Below are 22,323 nucleotides of genomic sequence, written 5' to 3' on the forward strand. Positions count from 1 at the left end.
CAAACAGATGGAGGGATGGTTTAATAGACAAATGGATAAATGGTGGGAAAGTTATGCCAGAAAATACAATTTATTTTCATATTTTCCATACTTTTAGTCATAGAAAAACCATTTTTCATTCTTTTTCCAATTTGGATAACAGCCTTATCTGTTCCAATTGATTTCATGGAAATGTTAGACACTGGAAAAAAAAAACTATTTAAAGATACACAGAGAGAAAGCTGGCTGGCTGGCTGGCTGGAAAATCAAAAGGAATCAGACAAGTACATTTGACGGCTCTAGTCTTCCTCATATCTGCTTCAGATCCTGGGGAAAAGTCCGTGGAGGCTATTGAACATTCTTATTAAGAATTAATTTAGTGAATCTAAACACACAGAGATGTTTAGATTCAGGTGTTTTAAGGTACACACTGCATTGGTCTGCAGTTGCCATTCTATTAACCTGTACTGTGTTTACTTTTCAATTATGTTAGATTTGTTATTATATATTCATATATTGTTTTGTTGCAATATTTTTTCTCTTTCTGTAGGTGTAGAAGCAGACTTCTCTTTATCCTTCTCTCTCCCTTTCATTTCTGTCTCCCTGTCCATTACATTTGAAATAAACCCAAAGCAATTTCTAATGAAGTGAAGCATAATAGTGAAAGCCGTAATGCTCCACATGTGAAAGGGAATCTATTGGGCCACACCTTGGTACTCAGACAATTATGGGTCCCACACTGCCAGACAGGACACACTAAAAAAACACACTCATTGAAAAACCAGTAAGTAACCTTTACTGCACACTCTGAGATGACTGGTATAACCACATCCCAAACAAAATACACAGGGGAGTGTATTTCCTTAAAGCACAGCATATATTTTACAAGCAATGGAAAGTGTAAAATCAATATAAATGATAATAAACCAATGCATCCTGTATTTAGGTTCTGTTAATGGCTTATGTTATCATTTGGCACTTAGACTTCTACCACAAGCAGAGACATGGCTGCTCTTAGACAAATATTTGCTGAAATAAATTTACAGAGTCAGAACATGTAATTCATGTAACTCTAAGTTCCCACTAAACTCATCAGAGGGATGATCGTCAGCCTTCAACTAATTGATGGGAGCCGTTCTTATTCCACATTGAGACGTTTATGCAACAAACAACTTTAGAAACAAGTTATAGCTTTACATGTTTGTAATTTCTGTTAATTTCCTCAAGTCCAAAAGGGATGAATTGATTCAAAAAGGATTAAATACATTTACTTAATATTTAATAAATGCTCCTACAGGTAATGATTTTCTTTAATGACATGTTAAGGCCTGAAAACGTATTGGTAGCTGACTGACCACACAGCTATCATGAAGAGGATTTGTTCAATACTCACTGGATTGACCAGCATCCAGAACTGATAAAAAAAATAACTCTTAAGAGTTGTTTGAAGTGTTTTAGTGGCCAAAAAGAGTAGAGAGACTTTAGCAGGTCTGTCCCCCTGTTCAACTTTAACTTGCATAATCACATTTGTTCCTAAGAAGTGAAACTGGGACATTTTCAGTTATTTGGTTTATATTGAAAGCTGCAGGTGCCACATTTTTCCAGATCAGTCCTCCTCAAGAGTATGAAACCTGCCGTCGAGGTGAAGGCCATTGAGCAAACTTCAATATATCAGTTGTGTAGTCTTTGCATGTATTTGAGTCTGTTCATATAATTTTGACCACATATACATTAGGGAAAACTCTTGAGCACCTTTTCTGTCTTAAAAACTCACTCAAGCCTCTTCATTCTAAAGCTGAAAAACAAGGATTTACAAAAACAACCAAAACATTAACAATATTAATTCTCTCAAGGATTTCTGTAAAAACTTTGGCCGGCAACCATAGAGTCACATTTGTATATTAACCCAATATATTTGAGCAGCATTTTCCTTTTAAACACTTGTTTGACCTTGTTAGTAAAATGTCTTTATTAACTGAGCTGTGAAATGTCACTATTTTAGTTCACTTTTATTTCTTTAATCACCCATCAGTTCAGTTACATTGCACCTCAGTTGGTGTTTCTTCCTTATCAGCTTTGTTTTCTTGAGAGACTGCGAGTGTTTCCTCAGATGTCTGTAACATTGCTTTATCAGTTAGAGTCCTGGAGCTCTTCTTCTTGTTCTTTTTTGAGCGGTATTTCTGAACAGCCTGTAGGATGTCAGCAGCCGACCAGTGGTTATGCGTGAGAGCGTCCTGCAGGGTAAAGTAGCCATCTCTGGTCCGCCTCACTCCCTTACACGCCGCCGTGCTGCGCAGCTCCAGTCCAATCTCGTGCACAACTTTGCGCAAATATTTCTGAGTTTCATTTAGGCACTGCACCTCTGTGAAAGGCAGAACACGTGACGTGTCATGCAAGACAAAGGAAGTAACAAAATAAATCTTGGATTCAATATTTCTCACGCTTAGCTGAGTTTACCTAAGGTGAAGTGTGGTGGCTGGAAGCGAATGCATCGTAAGCCTGTCAAAATAGGAACCGATTTCCCGTCTGGACCCAATAAGCCTTTTACAGCCAGCTCATATGCTTCCTGTGAGTTCATGTCTACACTGGAATACCTATTAGGAGGGATAATAACAGTCATTATCTGCACGGTAATTTTGTTCCTTACAGTGGCATAAATTAATACGTGTTGTGCAAATGAGGATGGTTGCCTACATTCTCAGGGCTTTTTGATTGGCTCCTTCCAGCATGGCTAGCACACTCTCCATCTTCTCCCGAGTGATGTGATCTGACGAACAAGATCGTATTTAAGGACAGATACAACCAAATACTATTACTGATACAGCATACATTCAACAGCTAATATGTGTTTAATACAAAAAATACAGCTAAAGAAAATCTGATTTTTTTTTTTTTACAGAAATACAGGACTGCCTTATGGGTAAAGATGTTAAATTAAGAAACTATTTGCATAAAAAAAGACCTTACCATAAGTGGATCTTTCCACAACTCGACCCGTGTGAGTAAAATCATGTGTTGCCATCCCAAATTCACCTTCCAGCGTGTAATCCTTTATCAGAACCGAACATTGAACTTCACCTAAGTACTAAATGTTAAGTACATAATTTCATGTATAATGTAAAACAGGTGAGAAATTACCCTTGTGGTTCGTATCCCGTAGAGATCGTTTAGGATCTTGTTCCCATTCCCCACGGCCAGAACTGAAAGAACAGAGCTGAGTAACTGCTCTGAGATTTTCTTTAACGGATAAGCTTTTGTTGTAAGTGCTGGAGTAAAGTTTTACCAAGAACACCAGAAGATGAAGCATCCAGGCGGTGACCCACTCCAACTTTGAGATGCTGGAATTCCGGTCCAGTCACTAAAACATTGGAAAATTTAATTTTACAGGGGCTGCATGATACTAGAGCTGAATATAGCAATGATATCAATTACAATTAACCCATATTTTTCTCACTCTTTTCCATTATTACACTTTTCCATCTTCTGTGTGCTTTAAAGTCTCAGCCACTAAAACCATAATACATATGGTGTAAATCAAGGGTGCCCAACTTCAGTCCTGGTGAGCTTCTATCCTGCAACTTTTAGGTGCCTCCCTTCTCAAACACGTCTGAATTAAATGAATGGCTTATTACCAGGTGACGAGATTCAGTCGTTTGAATCAGGTGAGAAAAGACGCATCCAAGAGTTGTAGGTTGGCCCAGACTTTAGAAAGGTCTTACAGTGGCAGCAGCCCAGGGCCTTGATTTTTGGGGGGACCCAAAAGATTTTTTAGTACTAATAAATGTGTGTTTTGGAAAAATTGTACTTTATATAATACTTGTAGACCCATATCTGGTGAGTTGTGTTAATAGTTTGAGGATTTTTGTGAAGAAAAACAATATTCATGCAATTCAAAATCGCAAACTTCAACATGGAAATGGAAGACAGGGGACATATTAAACCTAACATGCATCCGTTCATACTGTATAGGACTACTTATTAATCTGTTATAACATGGATTGTATTATATTTTTTCTTTAGAGGACAAAAGTGTCCCCAGCCCAGGGGCCCACATCCTTGTAAGTCCCTATAAGTTAGCAGCTCTCAATAACTGGACGTGTATGGTCATGACTGATGTGCATCAAAGACAGTTAGACATAATCTAACTCACTGTTTCTCTAAATATGTAACATAAGACCTACCCAGAGGGTGCTTGGACAGGACGGGGACAGAGACTGGCCTCAGCATGAGTCCTCCAGATGCTTTAGGTTGGTTGTTTGGGTTTGGTAAGAAGCGAACTTCATGAGTAAGAGGCGGAGCAGGTGTATCGTTCACACCTGAGGACAACACATTCACAGGCGCTCCACATGTTATCCAGCTCTACTACAAGTTCTAATATAAAGCGACTGCGAGAAAGGAGAGAGATTGTTATGCAGCCGAATCATGACAAATCTTGCCTTTCAGAAGATTAGTCTCGATGGTGTCCCTCAGCAGCTTCCAGTGAACTCCTGCGGGTTTGTAGACGCAGAACAGACCCTCTAACCTGTGGAACATTCGCACAGCTGGACTCCGCATGGCGACAGCGCGGATTCACCTCAATTTCACCTAAAATAAATTACATTATTTAATCATTTTTAGCAATCAGACGTTTTTAGCAAGCCGTCCTCACACGTGAACCTTTGCGCATGCGCACACAAAGCTGGTTCAACGTCTCGGTGTACAGCCACGTCTTGCTGTACACTGCCTCCTACTGGAGTGGATGTATGTAAAAACTATGTGCTGATATACAAAGTTACATATTAATCGAGAATGACTTTAGTTGGCATGGCAGTTATTTAAATAAATCTTTCAATCCTGGGAGTTGAGAAATAAAGTATTGTTGTCCGTAGAAAATACAAAATGTAAAATAAATACCGCGTGATCTCTGCTACTGCCAACAGATGGCAGCAGAAGCTCGGTCGTCACAGAGTGAGGCAGATGGAGAGAAGACGAAGAGGATGAGGAAGGGAAGGAGATCTAATCTCGCTTAAACCTGCAGGTGACCGGGGAGACTTTATATCGGTAATGTTTAAAGTTGTGCTAAGTGTGCTAAGTGTTGGTGATGTTCTAAAACACAGCTTCAAAGGTTGAGCACAGGTGCAGAGAAAATTAGCTTTCTTACGTTAGCTCCTGTATAAAAAATAACTACATTGTCACATATCCGGCTGGTGGTGTTGAGTTTTTATGTGTTTTGCACGTTGTTTCAGGGTCAAAGCTGCTTTTCTAGAGACTGGTGGTTAATTTTTAATTTAAATCTTTTTTTTTATTTCTTTTTTTTTAGGTAGACTGTCTATTCGGTAGTATTACATATGAACAGGTCTGTACATGTTCAAAACAGTTAAGCTAATCTTAAGTGCACATCCAAAGGATTCAAAAGAGAAATGAGCAGCTTAATATAAGCAGAAATTTCAGCAGTTCTCTGCTCTTGATCAAACATGTTGATGTTAACACAATGTCAGGTTGGAAAGACAATAGGAATTACCTGAGAGAGGCTGTCAGGGATGGGTCATTGGACCATTTATCAAGTGGATGTTCCAGAACATTTACCTTAAAGTCAAACAGTGTTTTGGAAAAAGACCTTAATCAGCATGTTAAATTTCATACACAATGTATGATGATTGTAGCCTATACCAAACACAAATTTAAACACATGAGCTTAATAAAAAATGATTTTGATATGGAAATGTTATGACCTACACAAACCTACCATTATCCAGAGGATAGCCATTGACACAAACATCACAAAAGGTTGTTGTTAAAGTAGCTCACTGTTCATGTAATACTGCATCCAAACATGAAATCAAATTTTAGTGGAAAAAAACAATGTTGTAGAAAAACATGTGGCAGCAGCTCTGACTAGTGCAGCTTTCAAATGGATGTGAAGCAAAACCTTGTCAACAGTTTGCAGGAGATTCATAAAGTGTGGATTTGTAAAGTTATCTAAGAGAATTTTCTCTGCTCACCTGTTGAAGAATATTGCACTGTAAATACTTTCATTCTGCACTCAGACTCCCCAATAGTTCTTATGTAATTTTACTCTTGCCAGACAGACATAAAAAAAAAAACTGAACCATGAATTATAAACTATAATTTCTGGACTTTTCTCAGGATCCAAAATGCACTGCAGAAGTTTATTTTAGCAGAATTAACAACCAGAAATAATTTGTAACTTATTTGCTTTCCACTGGAATATTTATGGCCTCCACTTTCCTTTATTTTGCTCAGTTAAGGTGTGTTTTCTGTCATACCTGTTCAGCTGTAATGCCAAGAGTTCCTCTGCGTTGGGTATTATGGGATATTAAAGACACCCTGCTGAAGGTGCGGGGGTCTGTGGGAGACCATTACTCCAAGGAGGCTGGAAGATGGGGCCTTAGCCTGCAGCCTGCAGAGATCAACGCTGCTTTCCGGGAGACATTTCGGCGTTATTCCAGCAGATACCCAAACTATGGCGTCTCTCAAGGTCAGACCGGACAGACTTGGTGGATAGGAGTCATGCGAGACACTCTGGCTGAGTGCAAAGTCAACGATCCGGCTCTGCTGAACACAATGGCTACCAATCTTTACCAAGATTTCTGCAGCGCAGAAAAATGGGAGGTAAGCAACATTTGACACATTTATGCCCATAAAACAAAGTAAATAAATCAAAATGCATCCATCCATTTTGTTAATTATTAGAATAGTCAGACAATGCAGAAAATTCATGAAAATAAAGAAACACATGAACTTTTTTGCTTCCAGGTATTTCCAGACTCCAAGACGGCCCTTGAACAATGTTCCTCTCTTGGACTGAAGCTGGGCGTTGTGTCTAATTTTGACAATCGCCTCGAAACGATTTTACGCAGCTGCGGGCTGCTGTCGCACTTTAGCTTTGTGGTAACATCGGAGGCGGCCGGCGTGGCGAAGCCCAGCCCGGCCATCTTTCATCAGGCCCTCCAGAAATGTGGCACATCCGCTGACAGAGTGGCCCATGTTGGGGACCACTATGTGTATGATTACCTTGCTTCTCGCTCTGTGGGAATCCACGGATTCCTTTTAGACAGAGACGACTCGCACAAAGCAGGCGATGTTCCTCAGGAACACCGGGTTGTGACATTGGATGAGCTGCCGTCACGCCTTCAGGAACTTATGATCGAATGACACAAGAAAAATTCTGTACATCCGATTAGGCCTGTCACAAAACAAAATTTGCTCATTTGTCTCAGTAATTATTGCGATAAATGATAACATTGCTGTTTTGAGACCATTTTCAAGAAACACATCGATAATGAAAATTATAATGCAAATTTGCCTTTTTGAGGGCCAGTAAACAGTAAAGTTTAACACTGGAACTTAAAAACATTTTAAATATCTAAATTAAGACAACCCAAAACAATAAAATAGAAATAAAAAACACCCTCAGCTGAAACCATAAATAAAATGGATTATGACGTCTATAAACAAATTTGCTCGCAAAATTTTTAGTCGTCAGAATATAATTTATTTAATTCATTTTAATTTGTCATGCAATTAATTAATATGAGTCAGTCAGCTGTTAATATCCATGTTGAGATTTTGAGATCAAGAAACAAGATCCCTTTTATGGCAACATCCTTTGCAAATATGTTTTCAGTTTTTAACTGTTGCAATGAGGTGGCTGAAAACCGCTTTTGTTTATAGTTCTACTTGATCTCTGCTTCAGCTGGTGCTTTAACTTTTCTCTCATATCTTGACTTTCTAGTGAGTTTCTTGGTAAGTTTTAGTGCTTCTTGTGAGCCCAAGCGCTTCTTCACTAATGTGAACTCTGACAGATTCTCTTGCAGTAGTAATATGTAAATGAAATGTACAGTATATGTTTATGGGTTACGCTGTCACTACAGATGTTTATATTCAATTATCTGTGTCCCAAAAAGGATTATTTGCCTATATGATTATAACACACTGTGGCCATTAAAATGCGAGGCTCATATTGAAAATGAGCCTAAAGGACAAATAAATGTAAAAATGTTTTACAAATGATTCATTTCTTTGTTTACTTGATTTCAAAATAACAGTTCTTTGAAAATGTTTTGCAACCTAGCTGAATGTGAGAAACTAATTGTCTCTTAAACGCAATCACTGATCATGATATTGTTGGCAGCGTCACCATCCATAAAGTGTTTCTGATAACTGGGAATGAGTGATATTGGGACCCATCTTTTATTGCAGGATTGTTAAAATTCAGTTTTACTGGAGGGTTTTCCAGCTTGAATGGCCTGTTTAAGGTGATGCAACAGTATTTCAATCTTAGCTAACCTTAACTAGGTCACTCCAAAATGTCCTTTAGATTGTTTTGAGCCATTCAGAGACTGATTTTCTGGTGTTGTTGTTAAATCATAAATTATTTTCATTATCTGCAAATTTCCCAAATACAGAGTTTAATGATATTTTCCCAAGCCTGATCGCATCCAGATTTGCCCTTAAAACCAATCATTCAGGCTGAAGCACAACGAAGACACTTCAAACTTCACTTGCCTCAGTAACGGTCGGGGTCGTGGCAGAGCTCCTTGTACCGACCCAAGTTCTGTTCGAGGTTTCTTCCTGTTTAAAGGGAAGTTTTTTCCTCTCCACTGTCACCACATGCATGCTCGGTATGAGAGATTACTGTAAGTGTAACGTCAACAACTCAATGCAAGCAATTTTTGACTGTCCCTACCTGCTCTTCCAGGAGGAGTGAATGCTGCAAGTCAATGACTCGATGCAATCTGCTGGGTTTCCATAGATGGGAAAACTTTTTAAACCAATTTGAATCTTTGAGCTTAATGCACTTATTGATACGTTAGATTAATTGGAATCCATGTGTCAGAAATTTGGCCTTTTTGAGCCCAAAAAGTGCAACAAAAAAAAGGGTTTTAGAGTGGCCTATTTAAATCCAGTTAATATAACAAACATAAACAAACACACTCTTACACATAGTGCCAGGTCTAATTTTATAGATTTTACTATTGAAAAATTCATATATTAAAATCTAGTGGTCTGAAACATTTAGAAGGGACAAAAATAAACCCCCCAAAAAATCATTAAGGGGGCAAATAATTTTTCACATGACAGGAGATAAACTGAAATACATTTTGTTTGAAATGAGTGAAACGTTTGGTTTATAAGAAGCTTTCTGGTCTTGCATTTGTTACTTTTCTGTCACTTCTTCAGTGCCCCTTAGGATCAGTTACTACCCCAGCAAAGTCACATCTCCAGCAGGGCAACAGAGTGAACTGATACTTTAACTGAAGCTGCACAGCTTTGATCGTTCCCAGTGATTTATTGCAGAGCTAAGCAGCAAGAAGAGGGCAGGGTGTCTTAACCCTAATGCCTTTGTAAATACTCTTATTTCAAACCATCTGTCCAGACGCAGAAACTGGAGATGTTGTGCGGAAGACCTCAGGGGAGATGAAATCCAAAGCATAACTTAGTCTTTTTACAGAAATTACAGCTTGGCACTTGTTGGGGGGGGGGGACCAACTAAGAGTTGACTGAATTTCATGAGCTACACAAAAGCCATAACAATCAAGTAGACTCCCAGCTTTTTTGATAATTATTTGATTCTCCCCAATTCTTTGCCTTAATTTGTTTCCATATCAATGAGCGGCTTCTGTCAAAACATTTTGTTTATCTTGAGGACTGCAACCAGAAGAGCTGCTTAATTCAAAGCTGGTTTAGAAGCTCAGCCAGATGGCTCTAAAGAGCTCCGCTGAAATCCAATTGGTGACATAATGGGATTCAAAACGAAGCTGCTCCGGCGAACGCCAACAGGGAAGAGTGGGCGGGTATGCAGCATGGTAATAAAAGGGAACAAGCCAACCTGATGCACAATCAGAGCAAAGAACAAATGCGTTAATGGGAGCGGGTGCAGATCATGTGAAGCCAGGGGCTGGAACGATTCTCTCTGATATAAAAGCACTCAGAACTTTGGCCCGTTGTTGAAATGTGCCTGAGGGTCCAGGGTTCTGCTTCAACATTTCCCCCTCTTAAAATATTGAAAGGAAGAGAGGAGCATTAAAAAACTAGAGTATCTGGAGGGAGATTAAAAAAAAAAAAAAAAGGAAAGAGCTTCAGAAGTTAAAAAAGACTCATGCAATGAGAGATGGAGTAGAGATTTTCAGTGGCTCAATCCTGTTAAAAAGCCAGACTCAAAAAAGCAACACCTTATTACATTTTAAAGCTTTTTCTACCTTTAGGGTGATATTCTGTGCAATTCAGGTTGAAAATCTTTTTTAAAAAATGTAATAAACTGGTCAATTCTTTTAAAAACATTCAATGTGCAACTCTTATAAGATTTTCCAGTAATGTGTTCCTTTAATTAGAGCAGAGGTCTGTAGCCTTTACAAACCAAAGAGCCATTTTTTCCCTCAGCTCAACTAAATAAAACTAGTCTCAATCTGCAAGCGTTACATTTGTGAAAATAGAATTTAATTTTTTTTAAATATCTACAATAGGAAATTTGTGGTCATTTTTAAGGAACCACCATTACAACATAAAACATTTGCAAAAAAAAAAAAAAGAACTAACATTTTTCTCAATGGGAAGTTGATGTAAGAGGAAAATGAAACAAAAAAAGCACTTAGTTTTCATCATTATAAGAAAAAAAAAATATTAATATTTGTGTTGTGTAATGCAGGAATTATTCCATACAGAAATAAACTAAAATAGCTACTAGAGGTGCATGTTACATCCATATCTTATAAAATTTGTTGGTTCTGCACTGTTTCAACCAAATTATTAAAGAGACATGGTGGAAGGTCAAAGAGCACTTGCAGTTCCAGAATTACAGGTGGTAGAGCCCTCAACTAGAATTACAGTTTGCTCAGAGACCCCAACAAAGGATCTCATTGTCCAAAGGTATAAAAAGAAATAATTTCACAGCCTTATCTATAAGACACTATAGAACTGCAATCAGTAACTGGAGAAAATGTGGAAAACAGTGACTAAACAGAAAGTGGATGTTTTTCCAAAATTTATAAAAAGGAGGAGGCTAAAAACAAAAAAATTGTTTCAAAGAAAAAAATCTATATTGTGGATAAAATTTCTCAAAACCTTGCAGGAGAATCATGCTTCAATGAAACCAGATTTAGGAACTTTTTAATACGGTAGCTGCCTCGTCCACTTTAAAGAGAACACAGTGTTTTTCCTCAAATGTTCTGCCTCATTTACCCAGAGGTGGGAGCTCAGTTAAACGTTAGCCTAATGTAAAATCTCCCAATTATTTTGCAAGTGATAAGTGGTCTGGTCTGCTGGCAAACAGGCTGTCCAGTAAACCAAAAGAGAGCAGGTGAACCAACAGGAGCCAGATTGCTCCTTGCCTCACTCTCACTGCACAGATTTATGTTAAAAACTTTCAGAAAGTTAAAACAAAAACATAAAGTCTGAAAAAAAAAAAGAATGGCTGCTACACCGTTGTTTAATTTTGTTGTGAACAAGAAGGTTAAACTCCACCAATCAATGACCTGAGTTCTCTTCTTCATGCTAGGTGCTCCTTTGAGGGCAGCTAATGTAGCTGCTTTACATTATACTGGCAGTTTGACCTGCTTTCAAAAGTGCTGTGTCGCTAAAAGCAAATAAAGGAGTGACGTTTTTCTGAACTCGCTGACCAACAACATTCAACACAGGAAATGAACAAACACCCAAAGTGAAGCATAGTGGTGGAGTATGATGATGTGTACATGAACAGTTGCAGCTTTTAATCCAACACCATGTAGTTTCTGCTAGATAGCTAGGTTTTAATTTTCAGCATTATAGTGAGCTCCACTATATAGAGATCCAACTAGAGTAAAAAAAAAAAAAAAGATTAAAAATTAAAAGACTAAATCTCCCTAAAGAGAGCTGTGGATAAGAGAGATCCTCACAATTTGATATGGAGAACTTTTGTGAGTTTAAAGAATCAAATATTGATAAGTGAAGACATTATGTGCTGATAGACTATGACCAAAGACCACCAAATGCTGAAACTGAATTAAAGGATGCTTCAACAAAGTATTAAAGGGATTGCACATTTTCTTCTTAACCTTTAACACTTTCTTTTGCCACATTTGATTTTAAAGTTGAATTCTATAGAAAATGGGATTTTAACAGCAGTGTGTGCTCAACTGTACCTATATAAAATACACACAGACAAACATTTCATTTTTAATCTTTCATTGGAAAGCAAACAAATAAGTGAGGCTTTCCAGCTGTGACAACAAAAATCTGACCAGGTAAAGTTACAACACATTTTAGACGATTTTTCTAATAATATATTAGACGTATTTGCTCTGTTTTTGACACGTGAAAAAAAATTATATCTTGTAAACAAAAACGTTTATCGTCATCTTAGAGGTTTTTTGGCATACAGATACCAGAACATTCGTTGTACAATCCCATTTTCTTCTCCCACACACAAAGCACAAACTCAGGCATGCCAGCATTACAAATTCCTTCAAAAAGTTCTTCAAGCATTCTGAGGCTTTTCTCTTTTAAAAAAAAAAAATTATCAAAGTAGAGCCAAAGCTGTAACACACCGCTTTTCTTTTAGATGACTCCACGCATGCATCCCCAGATGATGAGTACAAACTGTGCTTGTTCGGTGCTCATTCAGGCAGAATTAGTGGTTTTATTTTGGCATCTCCACATGTGGATGCTACCATAAAGCAATGTGCAGTGTGTAAAGTTTATATTTACAAAAAGAGCAAGAAACCTTAAAAAAGTGCACCTTTATAAAAAATAAAAAAAACATTGCATCGAGAACAAAAAGTATGACCACCCAGGATGCGCATACGTTGGTACCGTTACAGATTGCAAATCTGAGAAAAGCACTCAACAGCTCAGGAATTAAAATAGCTGACAGCTTCAATGTAGGAATTTACGGTTTTCCTCCGAGGTTTATCAGAGCAACTTTATATTGCAGATCACTGTTTATAAAAGCTGAAGTCCAGGAAATGTGACATCAGTCAGACCAGTTAAACAATTCCTACTTCCATCAGGTGAAGTGAGTTCCTTCTTTTATAAAAAAAACAGACACTAAAACATGTTTAAAGCATCAGTTTCCCCCCACACCACCAGTTACTAAAAATGTCCTTCGTGCGCAACGACTTCTGAGGAAAAACGTGCAGAGACGATTAAAAAAGAAAGATAAAAATAGGAACTGTGGTCTTCTCAACTATGAGAAAAGCTAATGGTCATCCTGAAGCCATTAGTTAAAAATGGTTGAATATTTAGCAGTCAGTTGAGTTGATGTCCTGTGAGTCATCCAGAAACGGTAATAAGGACATCGAGCTCTTTTCCAGGCGTGATATGAGGTCCAAACAGACTGACACAGTTCTGAGTGTGTAGCCACTGAAAGTGAGAGCAAGGCGCACGCATCCATCGTTTTCTGCAGTCCAAAAGCCCCAGTCAGTCGGTGTGGTGCAGATTGGGGGAGGAATATAATTGAGCTTTTCACTTCCCACATGAAAAAATCCAACTCAGTCATGTTGAAGAGGGCAGCACTTTACCTCTGATGTTCTTGATCGTTTTAGAAGAATCTCCAGGGTCAGAGACACACAATGTTTCAAACAGCGTCTCGTCAAACCACTGAAAGGTAAATAAAAATAGTGTTATCAAAAATTGCCTGTGTTCAATTGCAATGATTCTTGACGAGGACACAAAATACACAAATAACTAAAAAAAAAAAAATCATTTGGTGCATAAATTAGTGTCAACTTCTCTTGGAGCAATTTTTGGATAAACCAACTACACAGCAAAAAAAGTCATAGGAGTTGTGACCAGTTAACCAAATTATAAAAAAAAAAAAAATTAAAGGATTTTATGTGATAGACCAACATGGAATTAAAAGATTACACAATTTCAAGTTATGTTACATATACAAATTTAGGAGAGTGTGACATCCATTTGTTTTCAGTCACCTGGTGTGTAAATCTGACCTCTGTTATACTCCATCTTCATGATGCTGAATATTCACTGAGGTTTTCTAACAAACCTCTGATGACTTCAAAGAACAGATTCAATTACACACAGAAATTGACCAACAATAACAGGTGATTTCTGAAAGTAATTTATTGCACTAGATGTCATTTCTGAAAATGTAGATGATACTTTTAGATTTTTATTTGTATGAAAACTGGAAACCTTGTATCCTTTTCATTCCCATGTAAAAGTCAGACGCTACTCTAAGCTGGTCTATGACATAAAAGCTTGAAGAAAATAAAATTAATTCGAGCCTCTGGATTTGATTTGGCAGATAAAAGTGGATGACTTGTGCAAGGCAGAATGCCTGAACTCTCCACAACACTGACTTTTTGCTGAAGGAAAGTTGGTTATGGTCATCACATTTAACTACACGGTTGGATCACCAACTCTTTCTGACATAAAAAAAAAAGAATGAGAGAAACTGGAACCAACAAGAGCATCAATTACTAAGATGAATTTTACATCACAAGGTTGAAAAGGTGTTCTTAAACTAAAGTTGTGCAAAAATAAATATTTGGTTAAAAACATGACCAATGTTTGGTTAAGGTGAGGAATTTAACTGCTGAGGTTTAGTATAGATGGTTTGCTTTCTGTGGCCACTTTATCAGAAACTGATCTTACAGGCAAAACACAGAGTAACAAAGGTTTGGAGAATCAGGAAGCTACTTGTCCTCTATGCAGTAGAGGATCTAAGAGCAAACTCTATCCATCTCAAAACAGCTCAAACTAACATTTCAGCGCTAAATTATAATTTTTTCACACTCTGTCTTCTCAGCTAGGATCATTTGCCTTACACCATGATCGTTTTCTCAACCTCAAAACACGGTGTTCTAACTGCATTCACAGCGGCTGCCAATATATCCGATCTCTAACGAGCTAAGTCCGCCGGGAGTTGATCCGTCTCTCTCAAACCAGTAGTTCTTACTCTGTATAATCCGGCTCATCAAGGTATCCTATTATCTTCCCGGAAAAAGGTATCGTGTGTTTGCTTTCGTAATCACTCTGATTTAGTTTCTTTAACTGTTGTTTTGGGATTAGATTGAGGTGAAGAGTCAAAGCCAAGCAGTGGCATCAGTGCAACACAATCACAGCTGGGCATACCGTCCTAATATTTAATCGAGATATTTTGATTCTTAAAGTCAAGACAAGTTGCTCTATTGGGGCAAGAAGGGACTAATCCAGAAAATAAAACAAAACTAGAAACCAACACAGCAGAGTCAACTTGTGATATTGAGAGAAACCACAGCAAATGAATATTTTAAGCCATTCTCAGCTTCTTTACACAAATATTCAGAATTGGAATAGCACTAAGAATTTGTCTGTTTTGAGGTCATGTGAACATTTATTTTTTGTAATGTAAATAATCCTATAAGCCTTATTTAAAAGATGATGTGATTGTGTAAAGAAATGTGTGACATTAAATGTACTATAAAATACAAACATACTTATTCCTAATAACACTCATAAGTATTCAGAATGAAGGTGATTAAAACTATAGACAAGGAATGATGAGGTAAATAGTCAATCAAGCAGCAGGTGCTGATTGCTTCAGGAAACCTGTTTCCATAGGTTGGATTTTTTTTTTTTTTAGCCTGAAGAAATGTTTAACATTTCACAGGATACATTCAACTGCTGACTGTAAACTTTGATAAAAATTACACACTCAACTAATACTCAAAAAATCTGAGCTTCAACATGTCGGTTTTTTTTTTATCCAACACAACAGAGAAAGAAAGAGAAGTACCACTCTCTGGTGGATAACATGTCGCTCCGTGCTTTTCTGCCAGATAGAGATGCGCTCGACTCCGCCTCCGACAGTCCTCCCTCCACCAGCAGCTGAACGAGAGACGGTAGAATCGCTGAAGTAGCAGCCATGAAGTGATGCACATTGCAAAGGTGGTCTAAATTTTTAAACGCATCATGCAGGTGACTTACTGTAAGAACGAACACAACACCATGATGAGGACACATCCAATCACGCACAGCACGAGCACTGTGGCCACAGCCTGCTTTCTGTGGTTGGTTGCTACTACAGCTAGCAGGTCTGCGTGCTCACACCTCATCCCGACAAAGCCTGGATGACACCTGCAACAAGGACAGAAAGTCGAAACAGACATCAGGCGTTGCTGGATTTTATACAAATCCTCCTATAGCAGGTTCACTGGCTGAAAGGCAAAACCTCCAATAACAAGTGGGATGTTGAAAGCAATAAATTAATCCCCACCAATAAGTAAGTAAATAAATAAACCCAAGACAAAACTGTTTAAAACATCTGGAAACACAAATGGTCATATGTAGTGCAGTCAGCTATTATTTCTATCAACTGCACATGAAACAAATAAGTTAAAATAAATTTAGAAATGTACATTGTAAATATATCTAAAACAAAAACACATTAATAAAAATAAATTGTGGGGTACTAAAACATAAATCAAGTTCTGCGCATGTCAACAATGTCTCCAAAAGTAAGGCGATCCGACGTCATAAAAATGTGCATAAACAACGTTTGAGATCAACCAGCCTGAGGTTGGACTCGGCCGATATTCCCCTGAAAAGCTGGGGATTATGAAAACTAAGAAATCTCACCATGTTTGGTTTATGATGCACTTCTATTGAGTCAAACTTAGATAAAGGTTGAGGATTTTTGTTGGGGGAAGCGAGGGTCTAGAAGGTTAAATAGCTGTGATGCAAACATGAGGATATTCTTGAAATTCCTTTATTTTGTTCCGTTCAAAACTACCATCTCTATTAGAACCCACAGCATTATTTTCTCTTTATGTGTAATAGCACTTCGGATAAAAAAAAAAAGGAAAAGAAATCAGAACGGTCAAAATCAGCTGGTCAAACCTAAAGAGCCCAGAAATTAATATTGACTAAAAATATTAACATCTCTAAAGAATATAAGATACAATTAAATAACATAAGCAAGAAAACATAAGCTTATTAAGAATAAAATATGTCAACTGAAACATGCAAAGCTAAAGAGATGTTTCTGGAGTTTACTTTTAAAAACACTCTGAGGCATCTGCAGATCTTCATTAAACCATACTGACAATTCAAAGCCTAAACAATGCGTTTTATCACTGATTTAGAAGATTTAAAAACCTGCAACCAGGAAATGTGGTAAGAGAATATGAAAACTCCCTGTGCTTTTCCAACAACCACATATGAATGTTTGATTGCTACAGTTTATGTTGAATTTTCTTACTGCAAAGTTTGACTAAATCACTTGGCTTATTTGTGATTCCTTGGCAACGCAAACTAAAAGCATGCACCATAAAACTAACTCCAGCTTTCCAGCACCAACGGCTTTAGATCTTAAGATTGCACTAATGTCTCAGCTGGCAGATGGCAACACTTTGCTCCAACAGCATGCAGAGCTGCTGGGAGCTTCCATAGGCAAAAAACAATCTAAAGCAATCGCAGCAATTGCGTAGGTCTTTGTTGTCTTCAGGTCAGGAGTCACAGCAGAATTTGACAAGTAGGATTTTCAATAATAATCTGATAACTTACACACATGCAGGTGTCTCCTCCAGGATCAGGAAGCGGCAGGTGCCATGAAAGCAGAAATGCTGATGAGAGTCAGGACAGTCATCGAAATGAGACCGAACTGCCGCAGCCACAAACTCTGTGAGGGCAAACAGTATCTATTTTAAAATGTAAAATCGGTTCGAACAAAAATGCAATACAATGTCAATACATCATCTAATAAATTAAAGCATCACTGATTACCAGTGTCCCCACAAAATTGATGCGATTCATCTCAACTTGTTGCTATAGATGCAACACGGTAATCAAAATAACCCTGCTGAGGACAGTGACAGGACATTTGAGAATCTTTAACCTCTGTCCAGATGTTAGAGCAGCAACAGGAGCACTTACAGGCGAAGCCTTTATGCTTTAGTTGTTAACTTAAATTGTTTTTCTTAAGATCACTTCAAAATGTGGTTACAGAACCAGACATCTAAGATAATTGCTATTCTGATTTGTCTGGTATTTCCAAGGTTAACATTGTTTTGGCAATTTAAAAATCCAGAAATCTTTAAAAATAACTTATGATTAGTCACAACCTTCGGTATTGTTTGGGAATGAGTCAAGCTTTGACATTGCATATCTGTTTTACACACTGGAATTACTGCAAGTTTAAAAATTGTTTATGAAGACGGCCTCAGTCCTGAGACTGTTACCTCAATGTAAAGGTAAAAAAATAATAATTCTCCAAATATACAGTATATTTGATAGGTCATAGAGCTGAATAGTTAATGAATATTAAAATAATTTATCCTCCTTAATATATATACTGATGTCTCACAGCCACCGACTTTTTAAGCTTCAGCTATCTGACAAACTGAGCCACAACACCAACCAAGAACCCCCAAAAGACAGGAGCTGAAGAGGTTATGATTTGCCAAAGAATCCACTGACTGGCCTAGAGAGAAATTGTGTAACATTTTATGAAATGTTGAAAGCAAGATTGTTCTTTTGGGATCTAGGAACTGCAGACAAATTCCTCATACAAGCATCATATTGTGACGTTGGGTCTATTAATCGCATAGATAATGGATTAGGTTGAATGCATTAAAATGCCTAAAAAGGTCACATTGCCTTTTGCTAAAGCAACAACCTCAAACGCACAAGTAAGCGAGCAGCATCTTGGTTCCAAATAAGCAAAATCAATGTTACAGAGTGGCCACCCCAAACACTAGACCTCAGTCTAATAGAAAACTTGTAGGGCAACAACAAACATGCCGTTTATGGTAGAACTAAGAAATGCACAGACAGACTGCAGCCTGATTGCCCTGGGCTGGAACACCTGCGCACAGGCGACTCCATGCAACTCGGATGTGAAGAACATTAAAGTGATACCTGCTGTTAGCCAGGGAAGCTAACTCTTCAGGTTTTACAGTAATATGTTTTGGTTTGTAAAGAAACATGCAGAAATGACTTTTTTTTTTTTAAGACAACTTGATCATTTTCCTCCTCTCACATTCTGTAAATTGGGTACAGATTTAATATCTCTTTGTTTTGATTTATAATAAGTTGTCAATGTTCCCAATGCTTCTATCTACAGGTAAATTAAAGCTATTAAAAGAATATGACTTCACACACATTTTTAACCCTTAACTATCATCTCAAAACACTTACAGGTTATCCACTGGGTCTATGAGGATACCAGTTAAAAGGTTCTAAAACACACTGTGAGCACAATTGTTTTTATATTTGTGTGTTTTTTCCCCCCACTCCAATGGGGAAGAACCCAGAAAAGTAACACTGTACAACAAACTAATTTGGTTTACTTAAAAATAGGCCAGTACTCACAACATAGTACCGATAAATGACATAAATCTAAAAATAACAAAAGCTTGTTAGAGGCCTGAAACAGAGACCTGTACTAAAGCCGACACCCACGCCACCAACGGTAAGGCCGCTAAGCCTTTTCTTCCATGATGTGCTGGATTACATCTTGGAGGCACAATTACAGCCAAAGAAAACTCCTGGTGAGAGAACAGACAAAAACCTCTGTCCATCAACCCGCGTTGGGTTCTTAGAAAGTGAACATCCCTGCAGCAACAACAGCTGCGTTTCTTTTTTTTCTTCTTTTAAAAAATAAATAAATAAAAACAGCAATCTCAATTTACACCCTGACGAGAAAAAAATCCGCACCAGATCGAACATAACGCCCAGATAAAACAGAGCATTTCTCACACGTAAGCTGTACTGTCACACAAATTCCTCCATCGCTGACGCAAACAAACAAAAAGTGTTTCTCAAGCACCCGAAACAGATGCCACAGTGTGGCTTTCAGGGTGACAAGGAGGATGGATATGCAGACAGATCGCTGCATTACAGGCCGCGTCACACTCTCCATTCCAACGGTAAATGGGAGTTTGGATCGCAGCCTGCATGCATTGTCTCCATCCTTCAGACTCCATGAAAGCACTCTGTTGTCCTACAGGCATCTGCCTACCAAGCCCTCTCTCTTTCCATGTGATTTTGGCAGACGATTCCAGGGGGAACACCGACACAAAACACCAGCTCTTAAGGGAAAGTTATTTGCTTTTCACATAATAATTCAATACTCTAGCGCCAGCATTTGGGGCAATAGCAGAAAATACAGCTCATTATTGTTAATTTCTCATAATTACTGCCCTGAGGATCAGTTATTAGCCACACTGTGCCCATAATGGAAACAGCAGTGTGGATCTGTCCAGGGGAAGCAGCATGGCTATGAGAGGAGGAATGAAACATACTTTTAACTGGACGTTTGCTGGTTGTTGCAGCAGGTCTTCTGGTTGTTGAGGTTGTGCTGCTGATGGTTGTGGAGGAGCTGCTTGTTGGGGTGCGAGAAGCAGCAGCAGAGGTATTAAGACTAACTGCAGCATCTGTGACTGTTGAATTTGTTTGCTCTGTAAAAAGAGAACCTGGAAACAAAATGCAAAGATATAAAGGAAATAAACTCCTACAGAAAGTTTAAAAAAAGAGAGAAAAGACTGCTTTTATGCATTTTTACAATTACTCAACTTACTTCTACTTGTAAGAAAGTTAGCTGTGCCTTTTCCTTTGCCACTGGTGGTCAAAGAATTATTACTGGGTGCATCTGGAGCAGAGGTGGCGATGGCGTCGATGGAAACATTCGCTTCAATCACAGCTGAATCGCTTGGACCTGCTCCAAATGTAAAGAAGGAACCTGCACAAGGGAATACAAGTGTTTCTAAACATATTTTATACACCTCTTCTCTGAAAAAAAAAAAAAAAAAACTATCTCTAAATTGCATTTGTATTTAGACCTCCAGACTCAACAATTTACAGATCCACTTACATGTCCAACTCTGCAATTCTTAACTATTTCTTCTTTTCAAAATAGCTTTAGCTCAGTGAGATTGGACAGAGAGGGTCTGTGAATGTTATGTTTAAGTCTTGCCACAAATTCCCAATTGGATATGGGTCTAAACTCTTTTACAAGACCATTGTACCTCATCAATATGCTTTTAACTGGATGTTTAAAGACAGAGCTAAACTATTCCATTTTACTTCTGGCTGAAAGTTTATGGTTCTTGATGGAAAGTGAAAGTTTGAAGAAGTTCTTCTCTAGTGGAACCTTCCAAAAGGTTCCACTTTTGTCTCATCAATCCACATGTTTTCCTCACAGACTTGGCGATCATCAAGATGTCTTTGGCAAATGTGAGACAGGATAGAGTAAGAACTCCACAGAGTTTGAATGACACCTTAAATATTTTTTAAAATCCACTTAAAAAATTAATTGCAACGTTTCTGTTAAACAAATGCAAGGTCTAAATAAAATCATAAAAGCAGTCATATTTACCTATGACAATGTGACCTTTAGCTTTACCTTTTATCAAACAATGGTTTACAGGGTTAAACATCCACTAAAAGGATGAGACCAAGGCACTATAAATACACAGCAACCCCAGTCACGACAACAAAAACAGAAACAAGCAGGACGCACAGCAAAATGTCCTTCTAATTAAAATAGAAGTGCATTAAATATTAATCTTATATTAATTCTTAATTGGTATTAAAATAGTATTTTACTGTCAAACCTGCTTGCCACACAAGTTGTTTCTTTAAAAAAAACAAAAAACCAGTTACTTAGGTTATCTAAAACAAAACTTAACACTTCAGCTCAAAAGACTCACCGCTTATGAGAAAAATAGCATCCCACAAAATCCGAGTCATTGTGCCGGCTGAAGGATCTGAAGAGCGGCTTCAGAGAAATCCGGGCGCGTTGGAGAACCACATTAGAGGTGCAGCAGCAGAAACAGCAGCGATGTCACTGATGGTTATTTTAATCCGGGAATCCTTCAGCTACAGCCGCCGACCACTGTCAAACACAAGCATCTAATCCACTGGATAGAAAGAAAAACAATAGATAAAGTGGTTTTGAAGCAACGACAGCCGAGTTTTCCGTATCTTCTCCCCTGGATGCCACAGCCTTTCACTTGGCGATGCTGCTCAATTGAGGAAACTCCCGTAATCCTGTCAGAGCAGACCAATTAGAGACAGATGGGGGAGGGGGAGAAGAGGTCTCACTCTGACCTCAATATCACTCGCTTTGTGTTGGCTTGTTAAAAATGTAATAAATATAAATTATGCCGTGTGACACCTAACCTTAGTAACACCGTTACATGAATTATTTGAGCTATTCTTTAATGACACCCAGTGGGGACGTGCAAGTCAGCAGCAGAGGTGGTGACAGGCAGAAGCATTCAGGTACACGAAGATAGCAACAAAATCCAAAAACAGAAAATTTGAAAATAAGAGCGATATGGTAAGGTCAAAATAACAATAATAATAATAATAATAATAATAACTGTTTATTATTGTATTCAGTGCAACTAAATACAATCATTT

The 22,323-nt window shown here is 38.0% G+C and overlaps 3 protein-coding genes across 4 annotated transcripts; 1 reads left to right on the forward strand and 2 right to left on the reverse strand.

The window, feature by feature from the left end:
- Positions 1-752: 752 nt before the first annotated feature.
- Positions 753-4,662, reverse strand: trub2 (TruB pseudouridine (psi) synthase family member 2). The gene is made up of 8 exons (XM_028001937.1): positions 4,416-4,662; positions 4,161-4,295; positions 3,263-3,337; positions 3,118-3,179; positions 2,947-3,028; positions 2,674-2,746; positions 2,437-2,573; positions 753-2,341 (listed from the first exon to the last, which is right to left on the reverse strand). Exons 1-8 carry the CDS (start codon positions 4,531-4,533, stop codon positions 2,013-2,015), a joined length of 1,011 nt encoding a protein of 336 aa, XP_027857738.1. The 5' UTR covers positions 4,534-4,662; the 3' UTR covers positions 753-2,012.
- A 223-nt stretch (positions 4,663-4,885) lies between these two features.
- On the forward strand, positions 4,886-7,992 carry hdhd3 (haloacid dehalogenase-like hydrolase domain containing 3). 2 transcript variants are annotated; one of them, XM_028001938.1, is made up of 3 exons: positions 4,886-5,019; positions 6,254-6,591; positions 6,736-7,992. In XM_028001938.1, exons 2-3 carry the CDS (start codon positions 6,259-6,261, stop codon positions 7,132-7,134), a joined length of 732 nt encoding a protein of 243 aa, XP_027857739.1. In that variant the 5' UTR covers positions 4,886-5,019; positions 6,254-6,258; the 3' UTR covers positions 7,135-7,992. The 2 variants fall into 2 exon arrangements, with proteins under 2 accessions (XP_027857739.1, XP_027857740.1); XM_028001939.1 differs by having other exon boundaries at positions 4,910-4,996.
- Positions 7,993-12,120: 4,128 nt separating this feature from the next.
- tgfa (transforming growth factor, alpha) lies at positions 12,121-22,228 on the reverse strand. Its single transcript, XM_028001713.1, has 7 exons — positions 21,609-22,228; positions 20,477-20,638; positions 20,202-20,372; positions 17,464-17,578; positions 15,886-16,035; positions 15,695-15,786; positions 12,121-13,554 (listed from the first exon to the last, which is right to left on the reverse strand). Exons 1-7 carry the CDS (start codon positions 21,646-21,648, stop codon positions 13,547-13,549), a joined length of 738 nt encoding a protein of 245 aa, XP_027857514.1. The 5' UTR covers positions 21,649-22,228; the 3' UTR covers positions 12,121-13,546.
- Between the last annotated feature and the right edge of the window lie 95 nt (positions 22,229-22,323).

The sequence above is a fragment of the Xiphophorus couchianus genome, chromosome 20, assembly GCF_001444195.1.
Source record: "Xiphophorus couchianus chromosome 20, X_couchianus-1.0, whole genome shotgun sequence".
NCBI classification, from domain to species: Eukaryota; Metazoa; Chordata; class Actinopteri; order Cyprinodontiformes; family Poeciliidae; genus Xiphophorus; species Xiphophorus couchianus.